This window comes from Lynx canadensis, chromosome C2 (assembly GCF_007474595.2).
Source record: "Lynx canadensis isolate LIC74 chromosome C2, mLynCan4.pri.v2, whole genome shotgun sequence".
Taxonomy (NCBI): Eukaryota; Metazoa; Chordata; class Mammalia; order Carnivora; family Felidae; genus Lynx; species Lynx canadensis.
The window spans coordinates 6,006,443-6,026,431 of NC_044311.2; the positions used below are offsets into that span (position 1 = coordinate 6,006,443).

Consider the following 19,989-nt stretch of genomic DNA (forward strand, 5'->3'; position numbering starts at 1 on the left):
TTCTTCACATCCTCTGTTTCCTTACTCATCTTCTGTCTTGTTTTTCTATCTATTATTGCAAATGGGGTACTGAAGTGTCCAACTAATGTTGTAGAACTGTCTATTTCTCCCCTCAATTCTGTCAATTTTTGCTTCATTATTTTGATGGCCTGTATTTAAGTGTGTAAATGTTTATAGTTGTTATATCTTCTTGTCATACTGAACCTTTTATTAATATATAATGCCTTTCTTTGTGTCTTTTTAAAAAATGTTTATTTTTGAGAGGGAGAGAGTGCGGGGGAGAGGCAGAGAGAGAGGGAGAGAGAGAATCCCAAGCAGGCTCCATGCTCAGTGCAGAGATTGACGTGGGGCTCGATGCGGGGCTTGAACCCACGACCATGAGATGATGACCTGAGCTGAAATCAAGAGTCAGATGCTTAACCAACTGAGCCACTCAGGCACCCCTGTCCCTCTTTGTGTCTTGTGACCTTTTGATTTAAAACCTATTTTGTCTGATATTAGAATAGCTACCCCTTAGGTGCTTTTGCATGGAATGCTATACTTTTGTTTACTATTTGCATGGAATATCTTTTTGCATCCTTTCACTTACATTCTATTTGTGTCTTGCATCTAAAGTGAGTGCATTATACTCAGTTGATGAAGCGTCCGACTTCGGCTCAGGTCATGATCTCACAGTTCGTGGGTTTGAGCCCTGCGACAGGCTCTCTGCTGACAGCTCACAGCCTAGAGCCTGCTTCAGATTGTGTCTCCCTCTCTCTCTGCCCTTCCCCTGCTCACTCTCTCTCTTTCTCTCTCTCTGTCTCTCAAAAATAAATAAAAGTTAAAAAAATTTTAAAAAATAAAGTGAGTCCATTATAGACAGCATGTAGTTGGATCATGTCTTTTTATTCATTCTTCCAAACTGTCTTTTGACTGGGGAGTTTAATCTATGTACATTTAAAGTAATTACTAATAAGGAGGGATTTCTGTCATTTTGTTATTTTTTTCTATATGCCTTATAGATCTTCTGTCTCTTATTTGCCACATTACTGTTTTCTTTTGTGTTGGGTCTGTGTGAGTGTGTGTGTGTGTGTGTGTGTGTGTGTGTATGTGTAATGTTTAAATTCCTTTCTAATTTCTTTTGTGTATATTCTACAACTAGTTTCTTTGTGGTTACCATAGGGATTACATTTAACAACCTAAAGTTACAACACTCTAATTTGAATTTATACCAGCTTAACTTCAATAACCTACAAAAGTTCTGCTTCTTTACGGTTCTGTCTCCACCCTGTTAGGTTGCTGAAGTCACAAAATTACATCTTTACCCATTGTGTGCCCAGAACCATAAACTAACAGTTCTTTTTTTTTTTTTTTTTTAATTTTTTTTTTCAACGTTTATTTATTTTTGGGACAGAGAGAGACAGAGCATGAACGGGCGAGGGGCAGAGAGAGAGGGAGACACAGAATCGGAAACAGGCTCCAGGCTCTGAGCCATCAGCCCAGAGCCCGACGCGGGGCTCGAACTCACAGACCGCGAGATCGTGACCTGGCTGAAGTCGGACGCTTAACCGACTGCACCACCCAGGCGCCCCCTAACAGTTCTTTTAAATGCATTCGTTTCTTGGGTTTCCTGGGTGTCTCAGTCCATTGAGCATCTGACTCTTGATTTCAGCTCAGTCATGATCTCATGTTCATGAAATCGAGCCCTGCATTGGGCTGACAGCAAGGAGCCTGCTTGGGATTCTCTCTCTCCCTCTCTCTCTGCCCCACCCTTCCCCTTGCTTTCGCACACTCTCTCTCAAAATAAATAAACTTTAAAAAATGCATTAGTTTCTTTCAATGATGTAGAAAACAAGGCTTCAAGTTATAAACTGAAGCTACTATAATACCAGCTTTTAGACTAATACTTGTTTTTTTCCCTTTAAATAATAATCTCTTAAATCATGTAGAAACCTTCCATGATTTCCCATGCATTTACCTTTTTTTTCTTTTTCTGAGATCTTTATTTCTCCATACAGCTTCAGGTTACTGTCTAGTGTCCTTTCCTTTCACCTTGCAGGACTCTGTCAGCATTTCTTGCAGGCAGGTCTCATGGTAACAGACTCCCTCAGCTTTTGTTTATCTGTGAATGTCTTCATTTCTTACTTACTTTTGAAGGACGGTTTTATCAGATACGGGACTTTTAGTTGACAGTTTTCTCCTTTTAGCACTTTGAACACATTGTCCCACTGCCTTCTGGCCTCCAAAATTCTTGGAGATCTGCTGACAACCTTACTGAGGGTCCTTATATGTGCTGAGTGGCTCTCCTGCTGTGAAGAATCTCTTTGTGTCTTTCAAAGCTTGATTAGTGTGTTTTGTTGTGAGTCTCTGAGTTCATCTTACTTACAGTTCACTGAGCTGCTTGGATGTTTACATTCATGTATTTCATCCCATTTGGGAAGTTTTCAGCCATTATTTCTTCAGATATTCTCTCTGCCCCTTTCTCTTCCCTCTTCTGGGATTCCCACATGTGTGTGTGGGTCGGCTTGATGCTGTCCCATGGGTCCCCCAGGCTCTGTTCACTTTTCTTCACTCTTTCCATTCTGTTCCTCAGACTTGATCATTTCCATTGTCCTATTTCAATGTCATTGATTCTTCTACCTGCTCAAATCTGACTTTGAATCTCTTTGATAGTGAATTTTTCATTTCTAGTTATGGTACTTTTCAGCTTCAACATTTCTTTCTGGTTTCTTTTTAGGTTTTCATTGTCCTTATTGATATTTACATTTTGTTCATACATCACCTTCTTGACTTTCTCCACATCTTCCTGTCATTCTGTGAGCATCTTAAGACTGTTGTTTTATAGTCTTTGTCTAGTATATCTGTAATCAGGTCTTTTTCAGGGACAGTTTCTGTTGGTTGATTGATTTCCTTTGAATGGGCCACACCCTCTTATTTCTTTGTATGTCTTGTGATTTTTTTCTTTTAAACTAAACTCTACACCCAACTCTACCATGAGATCAAGAGTCACGTGCTCTCTGACTGAGCCACCCAGGTATCCCTCTTGTGATTTGTTATTGTTGAAAACTGGATATTTGAATCTAATAATGTGCTAACTGTAGAAATCAGACTTTCGTCCTTCTCTAGAACTTGTCATTTTTGTTTATTGTTTTTGCTTTTTAAAAAATTGTTGTAGGCTGTCTGTGCCAAGGGTCAGCCTGAGGTATAAACTTAAGGTCTTCTCAGGTCTTTTCTCAGCCTTTCCCCGGACGTGTGCAGTCAAGTTCTAATTTTGTCCTCATCTGCAGTTGTTTTTGAATGTCCTAGTCTTTTTTTATTAAAAACATTTTTAAATGTTTATTAACTTTCCAGAAAGAGACAGAATGCAAGTGGGGGAGGGTCAGAGAAAGAGGGAGACACAGAATCTGAAGCAGGCTCCAGGCTCTGACCAGTCAGCACAGAGCCTGACCCAGGGCTCAAACTCATGAACCGCAAGATCATGACCTGAGCCAAAGTGGGCCACTTAACCAACTAAGCCACCCAGGTGCCCCTTGAATGTCCTAGTCCTTAATATCTGGTTCCCAAAAGGGGAAAAAGGAAGATGAATGGGAGGAAAAAGGCACCAGCCCTTTAAATTGCCTAGAAGTCACTTCTGTAGGAGGAGGGGCTTGCAGCTGTGGAGGAGGGCCCACCGCAATGGCCGCTGGCCTCTTTGTAGGCACCTTTGTGATCAGAAGCAGTAATGTGAAATCAGAGCACAGATACCTGGTATTTGGAAGATGGAGCCCTCTTTGCTCACCCAGGCTCCCGCAAACTGTGCAAGTTGCACCAGGAATGCACGCACAGATGTTTGCCATGGGGGTGGGATGGTGGCTGGGTAGCTGCCGCTCTGCTGAGTTGAAGTTAGCCGCTGTTTACCTCCAAGTCTTCCCCAGAAGTTCCAAGTCTTCTGTAGACTCCAGCGTTCCAGAACAGTTACTTTAGGCTGCTTCTGCCAGTGCAGCTCTTGTCTAAGGGGGGAGATGGCTTCTGGCCGTCTCAGATTCCTCTCCTGACGTTCTTGGCCGGCCTTTCATTCTGTGGCTCTCATGTTTCCTTGTGGCCGGATTCAGACTCCCTCTTGGCAACACCAACAGTAGGCGTGCGGTGCTCTTCTCACTGCAGCCGTCAGAAGGCACAGGTGATGGTAACCTGGACCACCTGGTCAAGCTGGCATCTGTTGTGGTTTTCCCGATTAAATTCTCCAAGTTAAACTACAGCTGATGAGTATTCGTGGAGAGGTACGGTCAGATTTCACCGATTCTCCTTCCTCCTCAAAGCTCCATCACCACACCCGCCAGCATTCACTGAGAACCTTTTTCTCAGACAGCCACCTCGATGGCAACACTCTCTTTGATCAATTTCTTTGTTAAAGAAATTGGGTTGTTTTCCTGTAGACTTGTCCGTCGTCTTGATTTTGCTGATTTCAATATTGTGGTGTCATTTAACCTGGTCTCCTGGTTCCTGTATTTCCTGCAATTGAGTGAGTAGTTCTAGAGACTTCATGAGGCCTAGGTTCGATTATTTTGTGGGCGAAAGGGCAAGACTACTTCATAGGTCTTGCTGTGTGCTGCCTTCGGGAGGCACTTGATATCTGATGTCTCTCTCTTCATGATGCTGGCAACCTTTTCCTGGATCCATTATCTCATTAGGGGCTGTAAATTATAATGACACGCTAATGGTATGGGGTACTTCTACTCCATGGGGAAGCTTTTCAGCAACTACTATGATTATCATTGATGGGCAGGATTAATTCCTTCCAGTTTTTAAAATAACGAGTTGGTTCCCCGAGCATTTCCAAAAGTGACTAATGAGGTGTGTTGGTTGATTTTTAGTATCATTATGAAATTGTGGATTTCATAACTACAGTTGTATTTATTATCTTTATTAATGCTCACATTGTCCCATCTTGGGCCTATTGGAGCTTTTTCAAGTTCCCTCCTAACTCTTTTGATACAATAGCAGTTGTCTTTGATAACTTCCTTATTTTCTAGAATGGTTAGATGTTCCAGGCTTTATCTTCTTGCCCCGGACCTGCAATCAGCCATTTCTCCAAGGAGGCCTGGTTCCCTTTATTGTCCCCAAAGACTTTGATCTATCCTCCTGCATCCCTGAAAATCATCACTTTCTGGTGCAGTAGGAAGAAGGGACTGTGCTTTTAGGGTTGGGAGACCGCATATCTGTGGCTCAGAGGGAGGGAGAGGTGGAAGAGAGTGGCTTAGAAAGGCATTAGACTTACGGGGTCTTCCTAGGGACCAGATGCTGTGTAAGATGCATTGCCTAGGTTATCCCGCTGAATCCTTCCGACAACCCTGCGAAGTAGGTTTCCTCTCCAGTTTATAGCTACAGGAACTAAACTGAGAGAAAGGGTCAAATAACTTCCCTAAATTCCCACAACTCAGAAGTACTGGGGCCCACATTTGAACTTGAGTGAGTCTGCTGTCAGAGCTCAGCTTCTATCAGGAGGAGGAGGAAGGATTGGTGACCAGAGCAGGCCTGGTGTCCCACAGGTGTAGATGCCTTCCCTCAAGGCGTGGCCCTGGGTATGAGGCCCTAACCTTGGTCAGGCCTGCCACCTCTGAGGCCCAGCCCAGTGGAGAGTGAACACTCGATGCACATTCTGTATCTCGTCCTGTGCCCCCCACCCCACAGCAGAGTTGTGTAGCTGCCAGCACCCCTCCCTCCACCGTGGACTTGGCAGAGATTATTGGTAGCAGATTCTCAGGAGGTATTATCGGTTGCCTGATGTCCCCTGAGCCCCAGAAGTCCGATGCTCTTCCTGTCTTGGTGGGATTCTTCTGGCTAGAGATCAAGGGGGATGAAATGTTTGGTTGTTTTTAAGTGAAAGTGAAATAAAACACTGAGAACTGAGCAACCTCAGGGGAGTTTTTCAATGACCTTCATTTTTATTTTTTACCCAAGATAATATAGTTGTAATCAGACATTATCTGCTCTGGTTTCTCAGCCTTCCGCTGGTAACGTTTCTCTTTTTTTTATTTCAAAAGTAGCAGAAGTAAAGATCTTAATCCAGTTCCATGGACATCCCTCTGGTTCCTGCTTCTGGGTGGCAGTTTGGGGGGAATGGAGGAGCATGAGGTGACCCAGGAACTTTTTTTTGTTTTAGAGAGTGTGTGAGTTGGGGAGAGAGGGGCAGAGGCAGGGGGCGGGGGAGGGGGGGGGTGGGGAGAGGAAATCATAAGCAGGTGCAGGCTCCACGCTCAATGCAGAGCCTGACTTGGGGCTCAGTCCCATGACCCTGGAATTGTGACCTGAGCTGAAGTTAAGACATGCTCAACCAGCTAAGCCACCCAGGTGCCCCAAACCTTTTTCATAACTTCGGTGATTGATGATGATGACATTACCCTGAAACCTTTCTTTTTTAGGCACAGAGGCAGCCTTTCTCTATTTGCTAAATGTCACAAGGTGAAAAACATGTAAATTCTCCAGTCGGGGAGGGGAGGCGGAGAGAGGATCAGAACATCTTGTGCTTCCATTCCCTTCCCTTGCTGGTAAATTGCCCACATTATCTCTCAGGGAATGGAACAGAGCCATGCTCAAGAGTATAGGGTCGGTGTAGGCAGCCCACTCTTCCCAGGTGGTGGAGGATGGTCACGAGGCCAGTGCAGGGTTTTCCAAGGCTCACCTGGTACATAATCCAGGCCAGACATGGAGAGAGACTTTCCAAAGATCTGACAAATGAACTGCCCCCTGCTTCTGCAGACATAACACCTAACTGCCCACAACCTGGGGGAGGACCGTGGAGGGAATGGTATCAGAAGAGAAGAGGATACGTCTCCATCCCACACACCCCCTGCCCTTTGTATGGAAGTTTTATCTTTTAATATTTCAAATAGGCCAATACCAAAGTCGTTGGGAACTGGGATGGAACAGAACTTGGCATTCCCACCACCCTCTGCTGAGGTCTCTATTGCACAGGAGAGGCCAAGGACCACGTTTCCCAGAATGCACCTTTCCCTGAGGTTTCCAGGTTAGGTCGCTCATGAGAGATTTGGGCGAGTTTTGGAAGGGGAGGTCACTGTTCTCCAGAAGCAGTAGCAGGCAGATAACTGAGCAGCTGTGAATTTCACAGCAGCTTCCAGATAACTTCTTGAGAACTCCCTACCTCAGTGCTGCTGGCCGAAGTTGGTAGCAATAGCTTCCCTGACATTCTGTCTCCCTTTCCATCATCCCCTACATTTAGCTCTTTATATGATCTACAGAGAGTGATTTCTGTTCTCGTCATTGAACCCTGATTATAACAGTAACTAAGCAAAATCTTGAAACTCCTAAATTAACAGATATCATGGGAGAAACACATATTTTTCACTTGTCTCACCTATATCCTGGGTTATAGGGAAACTCCAAAGGGCAAGGCTAGTTACAGGCACCATGTTGGTTAATGCAGTAAACAACAAACTTTGAAGACTTCTGAGTCTTCCACTCATCTTACTTATTCCTTATTTTTTAATCAAACTCTTAATATACATGATTTTAAAAACTCAAATGGTTTAGAGAAGCTTCGGATGAAATATAAAAAGCCATCCCCCATGCATGACATTATAAATTTGTCCAAACCCTTAGATACACACCACCAAGAGTGAATTGTAATGTAAACCAAGGACTTTATGTGAAAATGATGTGTCAGTGTGGGATCGTCAATTGTAACACACATACCACTCTAGTGTGGGGACGTTAATAATGCAGGAGGCTGTGCGTGTGTGGGGGCAGGGAGTATATGGGACATCTTTGTTCTCAATTTTGCTAAGAACCTAAAAATGCTCTAAAAAAAAAAATCCTCCGTGCCACCTCTCCCAACCACAGTCCACTTGCCAAAGGTGGCCATTTTCAGCTTTGATTCTTCTTGATACATCTAAATAACGTGTCTCTACCACTCTTCCTTGGATCATCAACCATGGATATTTTTAAAAATGTAATTAATTAATTAATTTGTAAATTTACATCCAAGTTAGCATATAGTGCAATCATGATTTCAGTAGATTCCAGTGATTCATCCCTATGTATAACACCTAGTGCTCATCCCAACAAGTGTCTTCCTTAGTGCCCCTTGCCTATTCAGCCCATCCCCCCCCACAACCCCTCCAGCAACCCTCAGTTTGTTCTCTGTATTTATGAGTCTCTTATGTTTTGTTCCCCTTCTTGTTTTTATATTATTTTTGCTTCCCTTCCCTTATGTTCATCTGTTTTGTATCTTAAATTCCACACATGAGTGAAATCATATGGTATTTGTCCTTCTCTGACTGATATGATTTGGTTAGCATTATTCTCTCTAGCTCCATCCACGTCATTGCAAATGGCAAGATTTTATTCTTTTTGATAGCTAATACTCCATTGTGTGTGTGTGTGTGTGTGTGTGTGTGTGCGTGCGCACATACACACACACACACACATACACCACATCTTCTTTATCCACTCATCTGTCGACGGACATTTGGGCTCTTTCCATACTTTGGCTATTGTCGATAGTGCTGCTATAAACATTGGGGTGCAAGTGCCCCTTCGAAACAGCACACCTGTATCCCTGGGATAAATACCTAGTACTGCAATTGCTGCGTCATAGGGTAGTTCTATTTATAACTTTTTTGAGGAACCTAAATACTGTTTTCCAGAGTGGCTGCACCAGTTTGCATTCCCATCAGCAGTGCAAAAGAGATCCTCTTTCTCCACATCCTCACGAACATCTGTTGTTGCCTGAGTTGTTAATGTTAGCCATTCTGACTGCTGTGAGGTGGTACCTCATTGTGGTTTTGGTTTGTATTTCCCAGATGATGAATGATGTTGAGCATTTTTTCATGTGTCTGTTGGCCATCTGGATGTCTTCTCCAGACAAGTGTCTATTCATGTCTTTTGCCCATTTCTTCACTGGATTATTTGTTTATTGGGTGTTGAGTTTGATAAGTTCTTTATAGATTTTGGATACTAACCCTTTATCTGATATGTCATTTGCAAATATCTTCTCCCATTCTATAGGTTGCTTTTTAGTTTTGCTGATTGTTTCCTTCGCTGTGCAGAAGCTTTTTATCTTGATGAGATACCGATAGATCACTTTTGCTTTTGTTTCCCATGCCTCCAGAGACGTGTTGAGAAAGAAGTTGCTGCCCCTGAGGTCAAAGAGGTTTTTGCCTGCTTTCCCCTCTAGGATTTTGATGACTTCCTGTCTTACATTTAGGTCTTTCATCCATATTGAGTTTATTTTGGGGTATGGTATAAGAAAGGGGTCCAGGTTGATTCTAATGCATTTGCTGTACGGTTTTCCCAGCACCATTTGGATGTTCTTTCCTGCTTTGTCAAAGGTTAGTTGGCCATACATTTGTGGGTCCATTTCTGGGTTCTGTATTCTGTTCCATTGACCTGAGTGTCTGTTTTTGTGCCAGCACCATGCTGTCTTGATGATTACAGCTTTGTAATACATCTTGAAATCCGGGATTGTGATGCCTCCAGCTTCACTTTTCTTTTTCAAGATTGCTTTGGCTCTTCGGGGTCTTTTCTGGTTCCATACAAATTTTAGGATTGTTTGTTCTAGCTCTGTGAAGAATGCTGGTGTTACTTTGATCGGGATTGCATTGAATATGTAGATTGCTTTGGGTAGTGTCTACATTTTAACAATATTTGTTCTTCCAATCCATGAGTATGGAATATTTTTCCGTGTGTGTGTGTGTGTGTGTGTGTGTGTGTGTCTTCTTCAATTTCTTTCACAAGCTTTCTATAGTTTTCAGTGTATAGATTTTTCACCTCTTTGACTAGGTTTATTCCTAGATATTTTATGGTTTTTGGTGTGATTGTAAATGGGATTGATTCCTTGATTTCTCTTTCTATTGCTTTACAATTGTATAGAAATGCAACCGATTTCTGTGCATTGATTCTATATCCTGCGACTTTGCTGACCTCATGCATCAGTTCTAGCAGTTTTTTTGTGGAATCTTTTGGGTTTTCCATATAGAGTATCATGTTATATGCAAAGAGTGAAAGTTTGACTTCCTCCTTGCCCATTTCGATGCCTTTTATTCCTTTGTGTTTTCTGATTGCTGAAGCTAGGACTTCAGTGCTATGTTGAATAATAGTGGCGAGGGTGGACATCCCTGTCACGTTCCTGAACTTAGGGTGAAGTTCTCAGTTTTTCCTCATTGAGGATGAGATTAGCATTGGGTCTTTCAAGATCTTGAAATATGATCCTTCTATCCTTACTTTCTTGCGGGTTTTTTATCAAGAAAGGTGCTGTATTTTGTCAAATGCGTTCTCTGCATCTATTGAGAGGATCATGTGGTTCTTGTCCTTCCTTTTATTGATGTGAAGAATCACACTGATTGATGTGTGGATATTGAACCAGCCCTGCATCCCAGATATAAATCCCACTTGGTCATGGTGAATAATTCTTTTAATGTATTGTTGGATTTGGTTGGCTAGTATCTTATTGAGGATTTTTACATCCATGTTCATCAGGGAAACTGGTCTGTAGTTCTTTTTAGTGGGGTTTTTGTCTGGTTTTGGAGTCAAGGTAATGCTGGCTTCATAGAATGAGTTTGGAAGTTTTCCTTCCATTTCTATTTTTTGGAACAGCTTCATAAGAATAGGTATTAACTGTTCTTTAAATGTTTGGTAGAATTCCCCTGGAAATCCATCTGGCCCTGGAGTCTTGTTTTTTTGTTTGTTTGTTTGTTTGTTTTTTGTTTTTTTTTGGAGATTTTTTATTACGAATTTGATTTCTTTACTGGTTATAGGTCATTCAAATTTTCTATTTCTCTTTGTTTCAGTTTTGGTAGTTTATATGTTTCTAGGCATTTGTCCATTTCTTCCAGATTGCCCAATTTATTGGCATATAATTGCTCATAATATTCTCTTATTATTGTTTGTATCTCTGCAGTGTTGGTTGTGATCTCTCCTCTTTCATTCGTGATTTTATCTATTTGGGTCCTTTCCTTTTTCTTTTTGATCAAATTGGCTAGGGGTTTATCAATTTTGTTATTTCTTTCAAAGAACCAGCTCCTGGTTTCATTGATCTGTTCTACTGTTTTGTTTGTTTGTTTGTGTGTTTTTTGGATTCAATAGCATTGATTTCTGCTCTAATCTTTATTATTTCCCCTGTTTTGCTGGTTTGGGGTTTTATTTGCTGTTCTTTTTCCATCACTTTAAGGTGTAAGGTTAGGTTGTGTATCTGAGATCTTTCTTCCTTCTTTAGGAAGGCCTGTATTGCTATATACTTCCCTCTTACGACCACTTTTGCTGCATCACAGAGTTTTGGGGCTGTGGTGTTATCATTTTCATTGGCTTCCGTGTACTTTTTAATTTCCTCTTTAACTTCTTGGTTAGACCGTTCATTCTTTAGTAGGATGTCCTTTAGTCACCAAGTGTTTGTTGTCTTAACAAATTTTTTCTTGTGGTTGATTTTGCGTTTCATAGCTTTGTGGTCTGAAAATATGCACAGTATAATCTTGTTCTTTTTGTACTTGTTGAGGACTGATTTATGTTCCACGTATGTGATCTATTCTGGAGAATGTTCCATGTGCACTCGAGAAGAATGTGTATTCTTCTTTAGAATCAAATGTTCTGACTATATCTGTTAAGTCCATCCAGTCCAGTGTGTCATTCAAAGCCATTGTTTCCTTGTTGATTTCCTGTTCAGATGATCTGTCCATTTGCCGTAAGTGGGGATGTTGAAGTCCCCTACTATTATGGTATTATTATCAATGGGTTTCTGTATGTTTGTAATTAATTGACTTATATATTTGGGTGCTCTCATGTTGGAGCATAAATGTTTATAATTGTTAGATCTTCTTGGTGGATAGACCCCTTAGTTATAATATAATGCCCTTCTTCATCTCTTGTTACAGTCTTTATTGTAAAATCTAGACTGTCTGACATAAGTATATCTCCTCTGGCTTTCTTTTGGCAATGATTAGCATGATAGATGGTTCTCCATCCCCTTACTTTCAACCTGAAGGTGACTTTAGGTCTAAAATGGGTCTTCTGTAAACAGCATATAGATGCATCTTGTTTTCTTATCCCTTCTGTTACCCTATATCTTTTGATTAGAGCATTTAGTCCATTGACATTTAGAATGAATACTGAAAGATATGAATTTATTGCCATTATGTTGCCTGTAGAGTTGGAGTTTCTGGTGGTGTTCTCTGGTCCTTTCTAGTCTTTGTTGGTTTTGGTCTTTTTTTGTTTTTGTTGTTTTCCATCTTTTCTCCCCTCAGAGAGTACCCCCCTAGAGTTTCTTGCAGGGCTGATTTAGTGGTCATGAACTCTTTTAGTTTTTGTCTGGGAAACTTTTTATCTCTCCTTCTATTTTGAATGACAGCCTTGCTGGATAAAGAATTCTTGGCTGCCTATTTTTCCAATTTTCCACATTGAATATATCCTGCCACTCCTTTCTGGCCTGCCGTGTTTCTGTGCATAGGTCTGCTGCAAACCTGATCCGTCTTTCCTTGTAGACTAAGGACTTTTTTCCCCTTGCTGCTTTCATGATTCTTTCCTTGTCTGTGTATTTTATGAATTTGACTATGATGTGTCTTGTTGAAGGTTGGTTTTTGTTGAATCTAATTGGATGTCTCTGTGTTTCCTGGATTTTGATGTCTTTGTCATTCCTCAGGTTAGGAAAGATTTCCACTGTGATTTGCTCACATAAAACTTCTACCCGTTTTTCTCTCTCTTCATCTTCTGGGACCCCTATGAGTCAGATTTTATTCATTTTTAATGAGTCACTGAGTTCTCTAATTCTTATATCATGCTCTTTTGCCTCAGTTTCCCTCTTTTTTTTCTGCTTCATTATTCTCCAAAAGTTTATACTCTATATCGCTGATTCACTGCTCTGCTTCGTCAATCCTTGCTGTCATGGCATCCATTTGAGAGTGCGTCTCAGTTATAACATTTTTTAATTTCCTCCTGACTAGATTTTACCACTTTTATCTCCACACAAAGGGATTCTATGCTTTTTTCAGCCCCAGCTAGTATTCTTATTATCATGATTCTAAATTCTGGTTCAGACATCTTGCTTGTATCTCTGTTGATTAAGCTGTCATATCTTCCTGTTCTTTCTTTTGGAGTGAATTCCTTCATTTCATCATTTTGAGGGAGAAAAAGAATTAATAAAATAAAATAAATAAACAAATTAAGAAATTAAAAACAACACAAAAAAATCAAATGAAGGATGCTAGATCCTAGGTGTGTTTTGGTCTGGTTGTTGAAAGAATCTCGATAGAATAGACAAAAAAGGAAAAGAAAAGAGAAAAAAAAGGAAAAAAAATCATTTTAAAATTTAAAAAAATGACTACAATTAAGGGCGCCTGGGTGGCTCAGTCGGTTGAGCATCCGACTTCAGCTCAGGTCATGATCTCACAGTTCGTGGGTTCGAGCCCTGTGTTGGGCTCTGTGCTGACAGCTTGGAGCCTGGAACCTGCTTTGGACTCTGTATCTCCCTCTCTCTACCCCCCCCCCACCCCCCCGCGCATGCTCTGTCTCTCTCTCTCCCAAAAATAAATAAAAACATTTTTAAAAATGAATACAATAAACTAGAATAAAATGAAATGATGAAAGTAAAAATAGAATTAGGAAAATTTACAAAGAAGTAAAAATATAGTAGAGAAAAATTAAGAAAAATATTTTTTATGAAAATGGTAAATAAAAATAAATTTTTTCCTCTTTCTGTATTGAAGAATAAGAAAAGGAAAAAATTTGAAATGATGGGCCAGCAAACAGCATGAAATATGATTGAAATTACATCCAGTTTCCCCTAGAAATCAAACTATGAAGCACTTTATAGGCCATAAACTAGCAGGCAGAGAGATTTGTGGTGATCCTCTAGAGCACAGTTGGCCCAGTTGGGTGGGGCTTGGTGTAGTAGCTCCATTCTCCATAGATGGTGCTGCTTAGTTTACTGGGGTGGATCGTTGTTTCACGTATATGTGTGTACGCGCATGCACGGGAGGGGTCAAATGGCGTCACCCACCTACCCAGTCTCTAGTATCAGAACTCTGTACCCTCCCCAGCTGGCAATCAAGCACTCCTCCATTGTCTCAGGCTTCTGTCCATTCCCCACTTCTACACTGTCTGCGACCAAGCCATCGTCCTGCTAGGTGGCACCTTCCTCCTGAGTTTTATCTCAGATGGGACTGAGATAAAACTCACTTCTGAGGGTCCTGCAGTTTTGACCCGCTCAGACCTTCTGGGGATGAGTCTCCATGAGCTGGCCCACCCCCCAGAATGTTCGTTCACATTACCGCACTGCTGCAGATGCCCAGAGACTGTGGCTGGGTACTAGCCTGCCCCAGAGAAAGTTCACAGGATCATGTAGCAGCAGTGTTTCAGGGATTATGGGAAATCACAACACACATCTGGCACCAGGCTTCACCCTTAATATCCTTGTTCCAACACCAACAAACGTGGCTGTTCTCCAGGGTCCACTGGAAGCTTTGCCTGTGGGGAGGCCTCACAGCCTCTACCAAATGTCCTCTCAGCAGGGGAACCGCCTCTGCCTGTGTTGCCCAAAGACCCCTTGAACCCTGCTGTGTGCTCCTGGGAATTCGCCCTTCCCACCAGAGCTCTGCCAGGTATCAAGCTGCAGAGTCACAGACTCTGTGCTCCCCTGTTTATAGAGTCTTAATGGTATTTAAACCCTCTCCTTTCTCCCTTTCATGTTCAGTCCCTTATAGGTGTTGCCACTCTTTCTCTTTCCAGCTATTTTCAGGAGGAGTGCTTTTCCTGTACTTTCCCACCCCATGTCTCTGTCCTCTCCTCACAAGCAAAAACAGCTCCCTGCCCTCCAAAGTTCTCTCTCCCCAAGTTCCCCTCTCCACGTCACATACCTGCTGAGTTCTGTGGTTCATGTTGTGCAGGTTGTTGTGTGAATCCTCAGATCAGTTTTCTAGGTGTGTAAGATGGTTTGGTGTTGATCTAGCTGCATTTCAGGGATGAGAGATGCAAAACAACAATAACAACAACAACAACAACAACGATGGATATTAATGCTTGACTTCCCACTTCATTAAATGAGATTTTACTCTTTTGTCTGTCAGTAGATCTGTTTGGGATTGGCTGATCTAGCCAGTCTTGGCTGGCTAGACCAGCTTTAAGCTGTGGGCCCAGCTGAACTTGGCTCTTTGCTACAAGTTGGGCTCAAGTCTGCTTAACATGGATTCATGCTAGAGTCCAAGGTGAAGAGGCAGGAGCTCTTCTCAGGGGCAGGGAAGCTCTTCTCATGATGGCAAAGGCTCAAGAGAGTAGGCTCAGCTGTGCAAACCCCTACCAACATTGGCCAAAGTACATCACACAGCCAAAGTCAAGGGTGAAGAAGTGTACTCTGTCTCTACTTGTAGGAACTGCAAAGTCATATGGCAAAGGGTGTGGATATAGAGAAGGGTGAGGGGTTGGGGCCATTTATTTGATCTACCATACTTTCCTTAATTATATTTTGTTAACAGACCTCTCCGTGAGTCACACAGTATGTTAGCTCAAATAATACCACAACACAGCCTTGTCTGATGGTTGCCTTCTTTTAAGTGGCTGGTAATCATTTGACGATTAGTTTCTTTAATCTCAAGATTGCACAGGGTTCTGAGAAAGAAGTTTGTGAGCTGGTTTAGGTTTGGAGGATGAAAAACTTGGGGTTCAGGTTCTTTAATGTAATGCTTGAAACACCTTTGTCCTTATTCCCTTCTATGTAGTGAAGTCTATCTTCAGATGGTGTGTGGACAGTGTGTTGCTACAGAAGCATCATTTGATCTGCCCAGATGATTACTACAGTGACACCGTACCATTTTGCTCTGCACCTAAAGGTAATGCTTCTGTACTCTGTTCGAGCCTTTGGTATCATCCCAGGGGTGTTCTGGAGCAGGACTGCATGGGCCACCTTGGCTGCCATTTCCCCATGGATTTTTTTCCCTTTCGTTTAATTTGATAATGACTATTGGGAGGGTCAGTTCTAAGCATTCCACTTCCTCTCTAACTCCCTAACACCTGCAAGACCAAAGTCTCAACTCCTCAGGGTGGAATATGCATTCTTCTTAGCTGCTCAACACCGAGAGATATGAAAATGTTTAGAAAAGTAGCTGGAGGCACCTGGGTGGCTCAGTTGGTTAAACATCTGACTCTTGATTTCGGCTCAGGTCATAGTCTCATGGTTCGTGAGTTCGAGCCCTGCGTCAGACTGTGCACTGACAGCATGGAGCCTGCTTGGGATTCTCTCTCTCCCCCCCGCCCCCCGCCTTTCCCCTGCTCACACTCACTCCCCCTCTCTCAAAAAAGAAAAGAAAAGTGGTTGAATGAACCAAGAGAGGGAGGGTGTGAAAACCTAGATAAGTAAGGGAGCAAATTCCTGACGGAGTCACAACATGGACCGTGGGGTTTTTCCATACCCCATGTAGGAAAATAACAACTCTTTTTTCCTTTAATGAGTATGGTGGGAAGACTGAGTAGGGAGCCAGAGAACGATGTGTATGTGATGTTGAGCCGGTTTCCTGTAATGTGGGAGGCAAGATCTTTTGAGAGTGAGTGGGGTGGGAGCTTGGTTGTGGGTTTAAGCAGGGAGGCGGACTTTTGGGAGAGTCAGTGTATGGACAGGGGGACGTTGCTCTGTGGATTCCGTGGCCACATATCAAGATGGCCCAGCGGTGCCAGGCTTGGAAGATGAGCTCGCCAGCCACCCAGTCTGAGGCTTTGGAGCCAAGAAGGGTATTTGGGGTGGGAAGGTTGTGATCCAGAGAATCAAGGGTGCTGATGAGAACAGAGTTCCATTGACGACCTGAGCTGCACAGAGAAGGCAGACCAGAGAGAGGTAGCAGAATTAAGTGTCACGCGATACCAAGCCACTTGATATTGTGAAGGTAGTTGGAAATTCGGTGTTATGCAGATGAATTTGCAGAGTTAACATGTATTGAGGATTTACCAGGTATTGTACCGCTGCCAGTTTCATTGCATTCTTGCTAGCAATGAGCGTTCTCCTTTAACCTTTTGGGGATGAACTTATGCGTATACAAAACTAATACAAACTTTGATTTCTCCTGTGAACTGTTTGAAAAGCAAGTTCACACACAGGGTATGTGTACCTGCGTTAGAGGCGGACAGGCAGGCAGCGATCTACTCATGTTCTTTGACCGTGTTTGACAATCAAATACTGTAACACTCTCTTCCTGAGTCTCGAGTACGTAGAATAAGTCCCAGGGATAATTTATATGCTGAAGAGCAATTATATCTAGTATAATAAATGTGAAAGTTGAGGAAAAAGTTCAAAGTGGCTTTGGTGGTTTTATCTGGGCATCTTAGAAATGTCCACTTCGTCTGTGGGAGCTTTCAGTTTGGTTCTTTGGTGCCGCAGGCGTCTCTGTCCCTGGATGTTCAAAACTCACATTCAGTTGTGAGAAGCGTTCTGTCCCAAAGAAGCACCTGACCAAGAAGCTTGAAGATCCCTGCAGGAAGATGCTCACTAAGTCTGACGAGGAGCTGGACTACACTGTGGACAGCCTGACATGGGACTCATCTTTAGAGGCCAAGCGCAAGACTGTCCAGGTTGGTGTGGAAGCCTGGGCGCGGTGGGGTGTGGGGGCAGTGGGCACAGGGAGGTTGTGGGGGTTGGGGAAGGAGTTCCAGGTGACACAGGATGTTGTGGATCCACAGCGAAATAGGGGGGAGGATTTGCACTGATTACCCGTGGGTCGTGCGGCTGGCCAGATGCCAGCACACACAGTCCCCCTGCCTGTCATTGACTCTCTATTTTGTGTGTGTGTGTTTCAAAGAAAACAGGTCCGCCCAAGCATAAGAATTGGATGAACCACTTACCTGTGCCCCAGAGAGAACTGGAGCGACTTCTGCTTGCCAGAATGGACAGTCGGATCCGCTTCCTTAAAAACCCCCGGTTTTTCCCTCCTAACACTCCACGTGGAGGCACGTCTCTCCTCTTTCCCCCGAAGAAGCCAGTGCTGACGGGAGACCTCCAGAGTGGAGAGCCAGTGGAGAGGTGGGTCTTTCCCTGACTTGTATGATCAGAAAGTCAGACCCGTTGGAGGACCCAGAAGGTCCTGGGTCTGGCCTGGGATATGGAGGATCCTAGACTTTTGGGGGACAGGGTGTCAGTATCGGAGCAGAGCAGGGCTTCCGGGCTCCCCACAGGCCTGGCCTTCGGACATCCCCCAGAGGCCTGGACTGTGCTTTTCTGACCTGCCGGGGGTTTGAGGAATCGGGTTAGTCTTGGTCCTCTGCTCACATCTGGACAGTCTTGGTCAGATGGGAGGAATCTCCGTAGCCACATGTTCTTCTACTGCACTCCTATGTCTTGGAATAGAAACTCAAGAATAAAAATACTTAAAATTTGATTAATGACAAATAACATACATTGTGATTTTCTTTCAGTGAGTGCCTGTGGCTTATTTCATTAATTGTCCTCGTGAAGGGAGTGAAGTGCTTTATGAGTTCATAGTTTTAATGGACTTAAAACTATTTAACACTTATAAGTCAAATATCTTTTTATTAAGAAAAATTAGAAAATTAATATTTTCAAAGAAAACCAGCACCCATATTAAAAACCCAGTTTAGGATGTTGCTATGTAAGCTTCCACAGCTGAAGCCTTCTATGCATATTGAAAATGAAACACGCAGCTGTACGTATCTTCACAAAGATTCTATCCTGGGGTAAAATTATTTTGTAACCTGCTTCAACAACAGGAACAAAATCCAGTAAATGACATCTTGTGAATATCTCTGATGGTTTGGGTATATTTACTTAAAAAACAATTTTTTTTTAACGTTTATTTGTTTTTGAGAGACAGAGAGAGAGGCAGAGCACGGGCAGGGGAGGGGCAGAGAGAGAGGGAGACAGAATCTGAAGCAGGCTCCAGCTCTGATCTGTCAGCACAGAGCCCGATGCGGGGCTTGAACCCAAGAACCGTGAGATCATGACCTGAGCCGAAGTCGGGTGCTCTACCGACTGAGGCACCCAGGCGCCCCGGTTTGGGTGTATTTATTTTACATGAAGCACATGGATGAAATTAACAGCTTTTCTCCCCTCTTTTGCCCTCCCACAGTTGTGCTGATACTCCAGTGTTTCTTGCTAAACCACCAATCGCATTTTTCACAGACTATGAAGTTGGGCCAGTTTACGAGGTAAAAATCTTATTTCTTGGGGCACCTGGGTGGCTCAGCACGTTAAGCTTCTGACTCTTGATCTCAGCTCATGTCTTGATCTCAGGGTTGTGAGTTCAAAGCCCTGTGTTGGGTTCCATGCTCGCCATAGAGCTTACTTAAAACAAAAATCTTATTTCCTTACAGCTCCCACTTCATCAGCTTCCTTATTTTTTTAAAGTGGTTCACGGAATTTTAAAACTATAGACAAAATTAGGGAGAAGACTATGGTAAGCTTTTCCTTATTTCTTGAGGTACGCCTGTATCGCTGTATGTTTCCCTCTTAGAACCACTTTCACTGCATCCCAAAGATTTTGGACCATTGTGTTTTCATTTTCATTTGTCTCAGTCTATTTCTTTTATTTCCTCTTTGATTTCTTCATCGTCCCATTGGTTGTTTACTAGCATGTTATTTAGCCTCCACGTGTTTGCGTTTTTTCTAGCTTTTTTCTTGTAATTGATTTCTAGTTCCGTACTGTCATGGTTGGAAAAGATGCTTAATATGACTTTACTCTTCTCAAATTTATTGAGAGTTGTTTTGTGGCTTAACATGGGCTCTATCCTGGAGTATGTTCCATGTGCATTTGAAAAGAATGTGTATTCTGGGGCTCCTGGGTGACTCAGTAAGTTAAGCATCTGACTTTGACTCAGGTCATGATCTCACAGCTTGTGAGTTCGAGCCCTGCGTGGGGCTCTGTGCTGACAGCTCAGAGCCTGGAGTCTGCTTCGGATTCTGTGTCCCCCTCTCTTTCTCTGCCGCTCCCCTGCTTGTGTTCTCTCTCTCAAAATAAATAAACATTTTTAAAAAGTCCTCTACTATTATCATATTACTGTCAATTTCTCCCTTTATTTCTGTTAATATTT

The 19,989-nt window shown here is 42.7% G+C and overlaps 1 protein-coding gene across 2 annotated transcripts in view; it reads left to right on the plus strand.

Moving 5' to 3' along the window:
• Positions 1 to 19,989, plus strand: part of DLEC1 (DLEC1 cilia and flagella associated protein) — a 90,430-nt gene that overhangs the window by 8,812 nt on the left and 61,629 nt on the right. For both annotated transcript variants that reach the window (XM_030328403.1, XM_030328404.1), the window contains exons 3-6: positions 15,678 to 15,788; positions 17,327 to 17,517; positions 17,745 to 17,965; positions 19,029 to 19,107. In XM_030328403.1, coding sequence (XP_030184263.1) covers positions 15,678 to 15,788; positions 17,327 to 17,517; positions 17,745 to 17,965; positions 19,029 to 19,107 — 602 coding nt within the window. The remainder of the gene's footprint in view (positions 1 to 15,677; positions 15,789 to 17,326; positions 17,518 to 17,744; positions 17,966 to 19,028; positions 19,108 to 19,989) is intronic.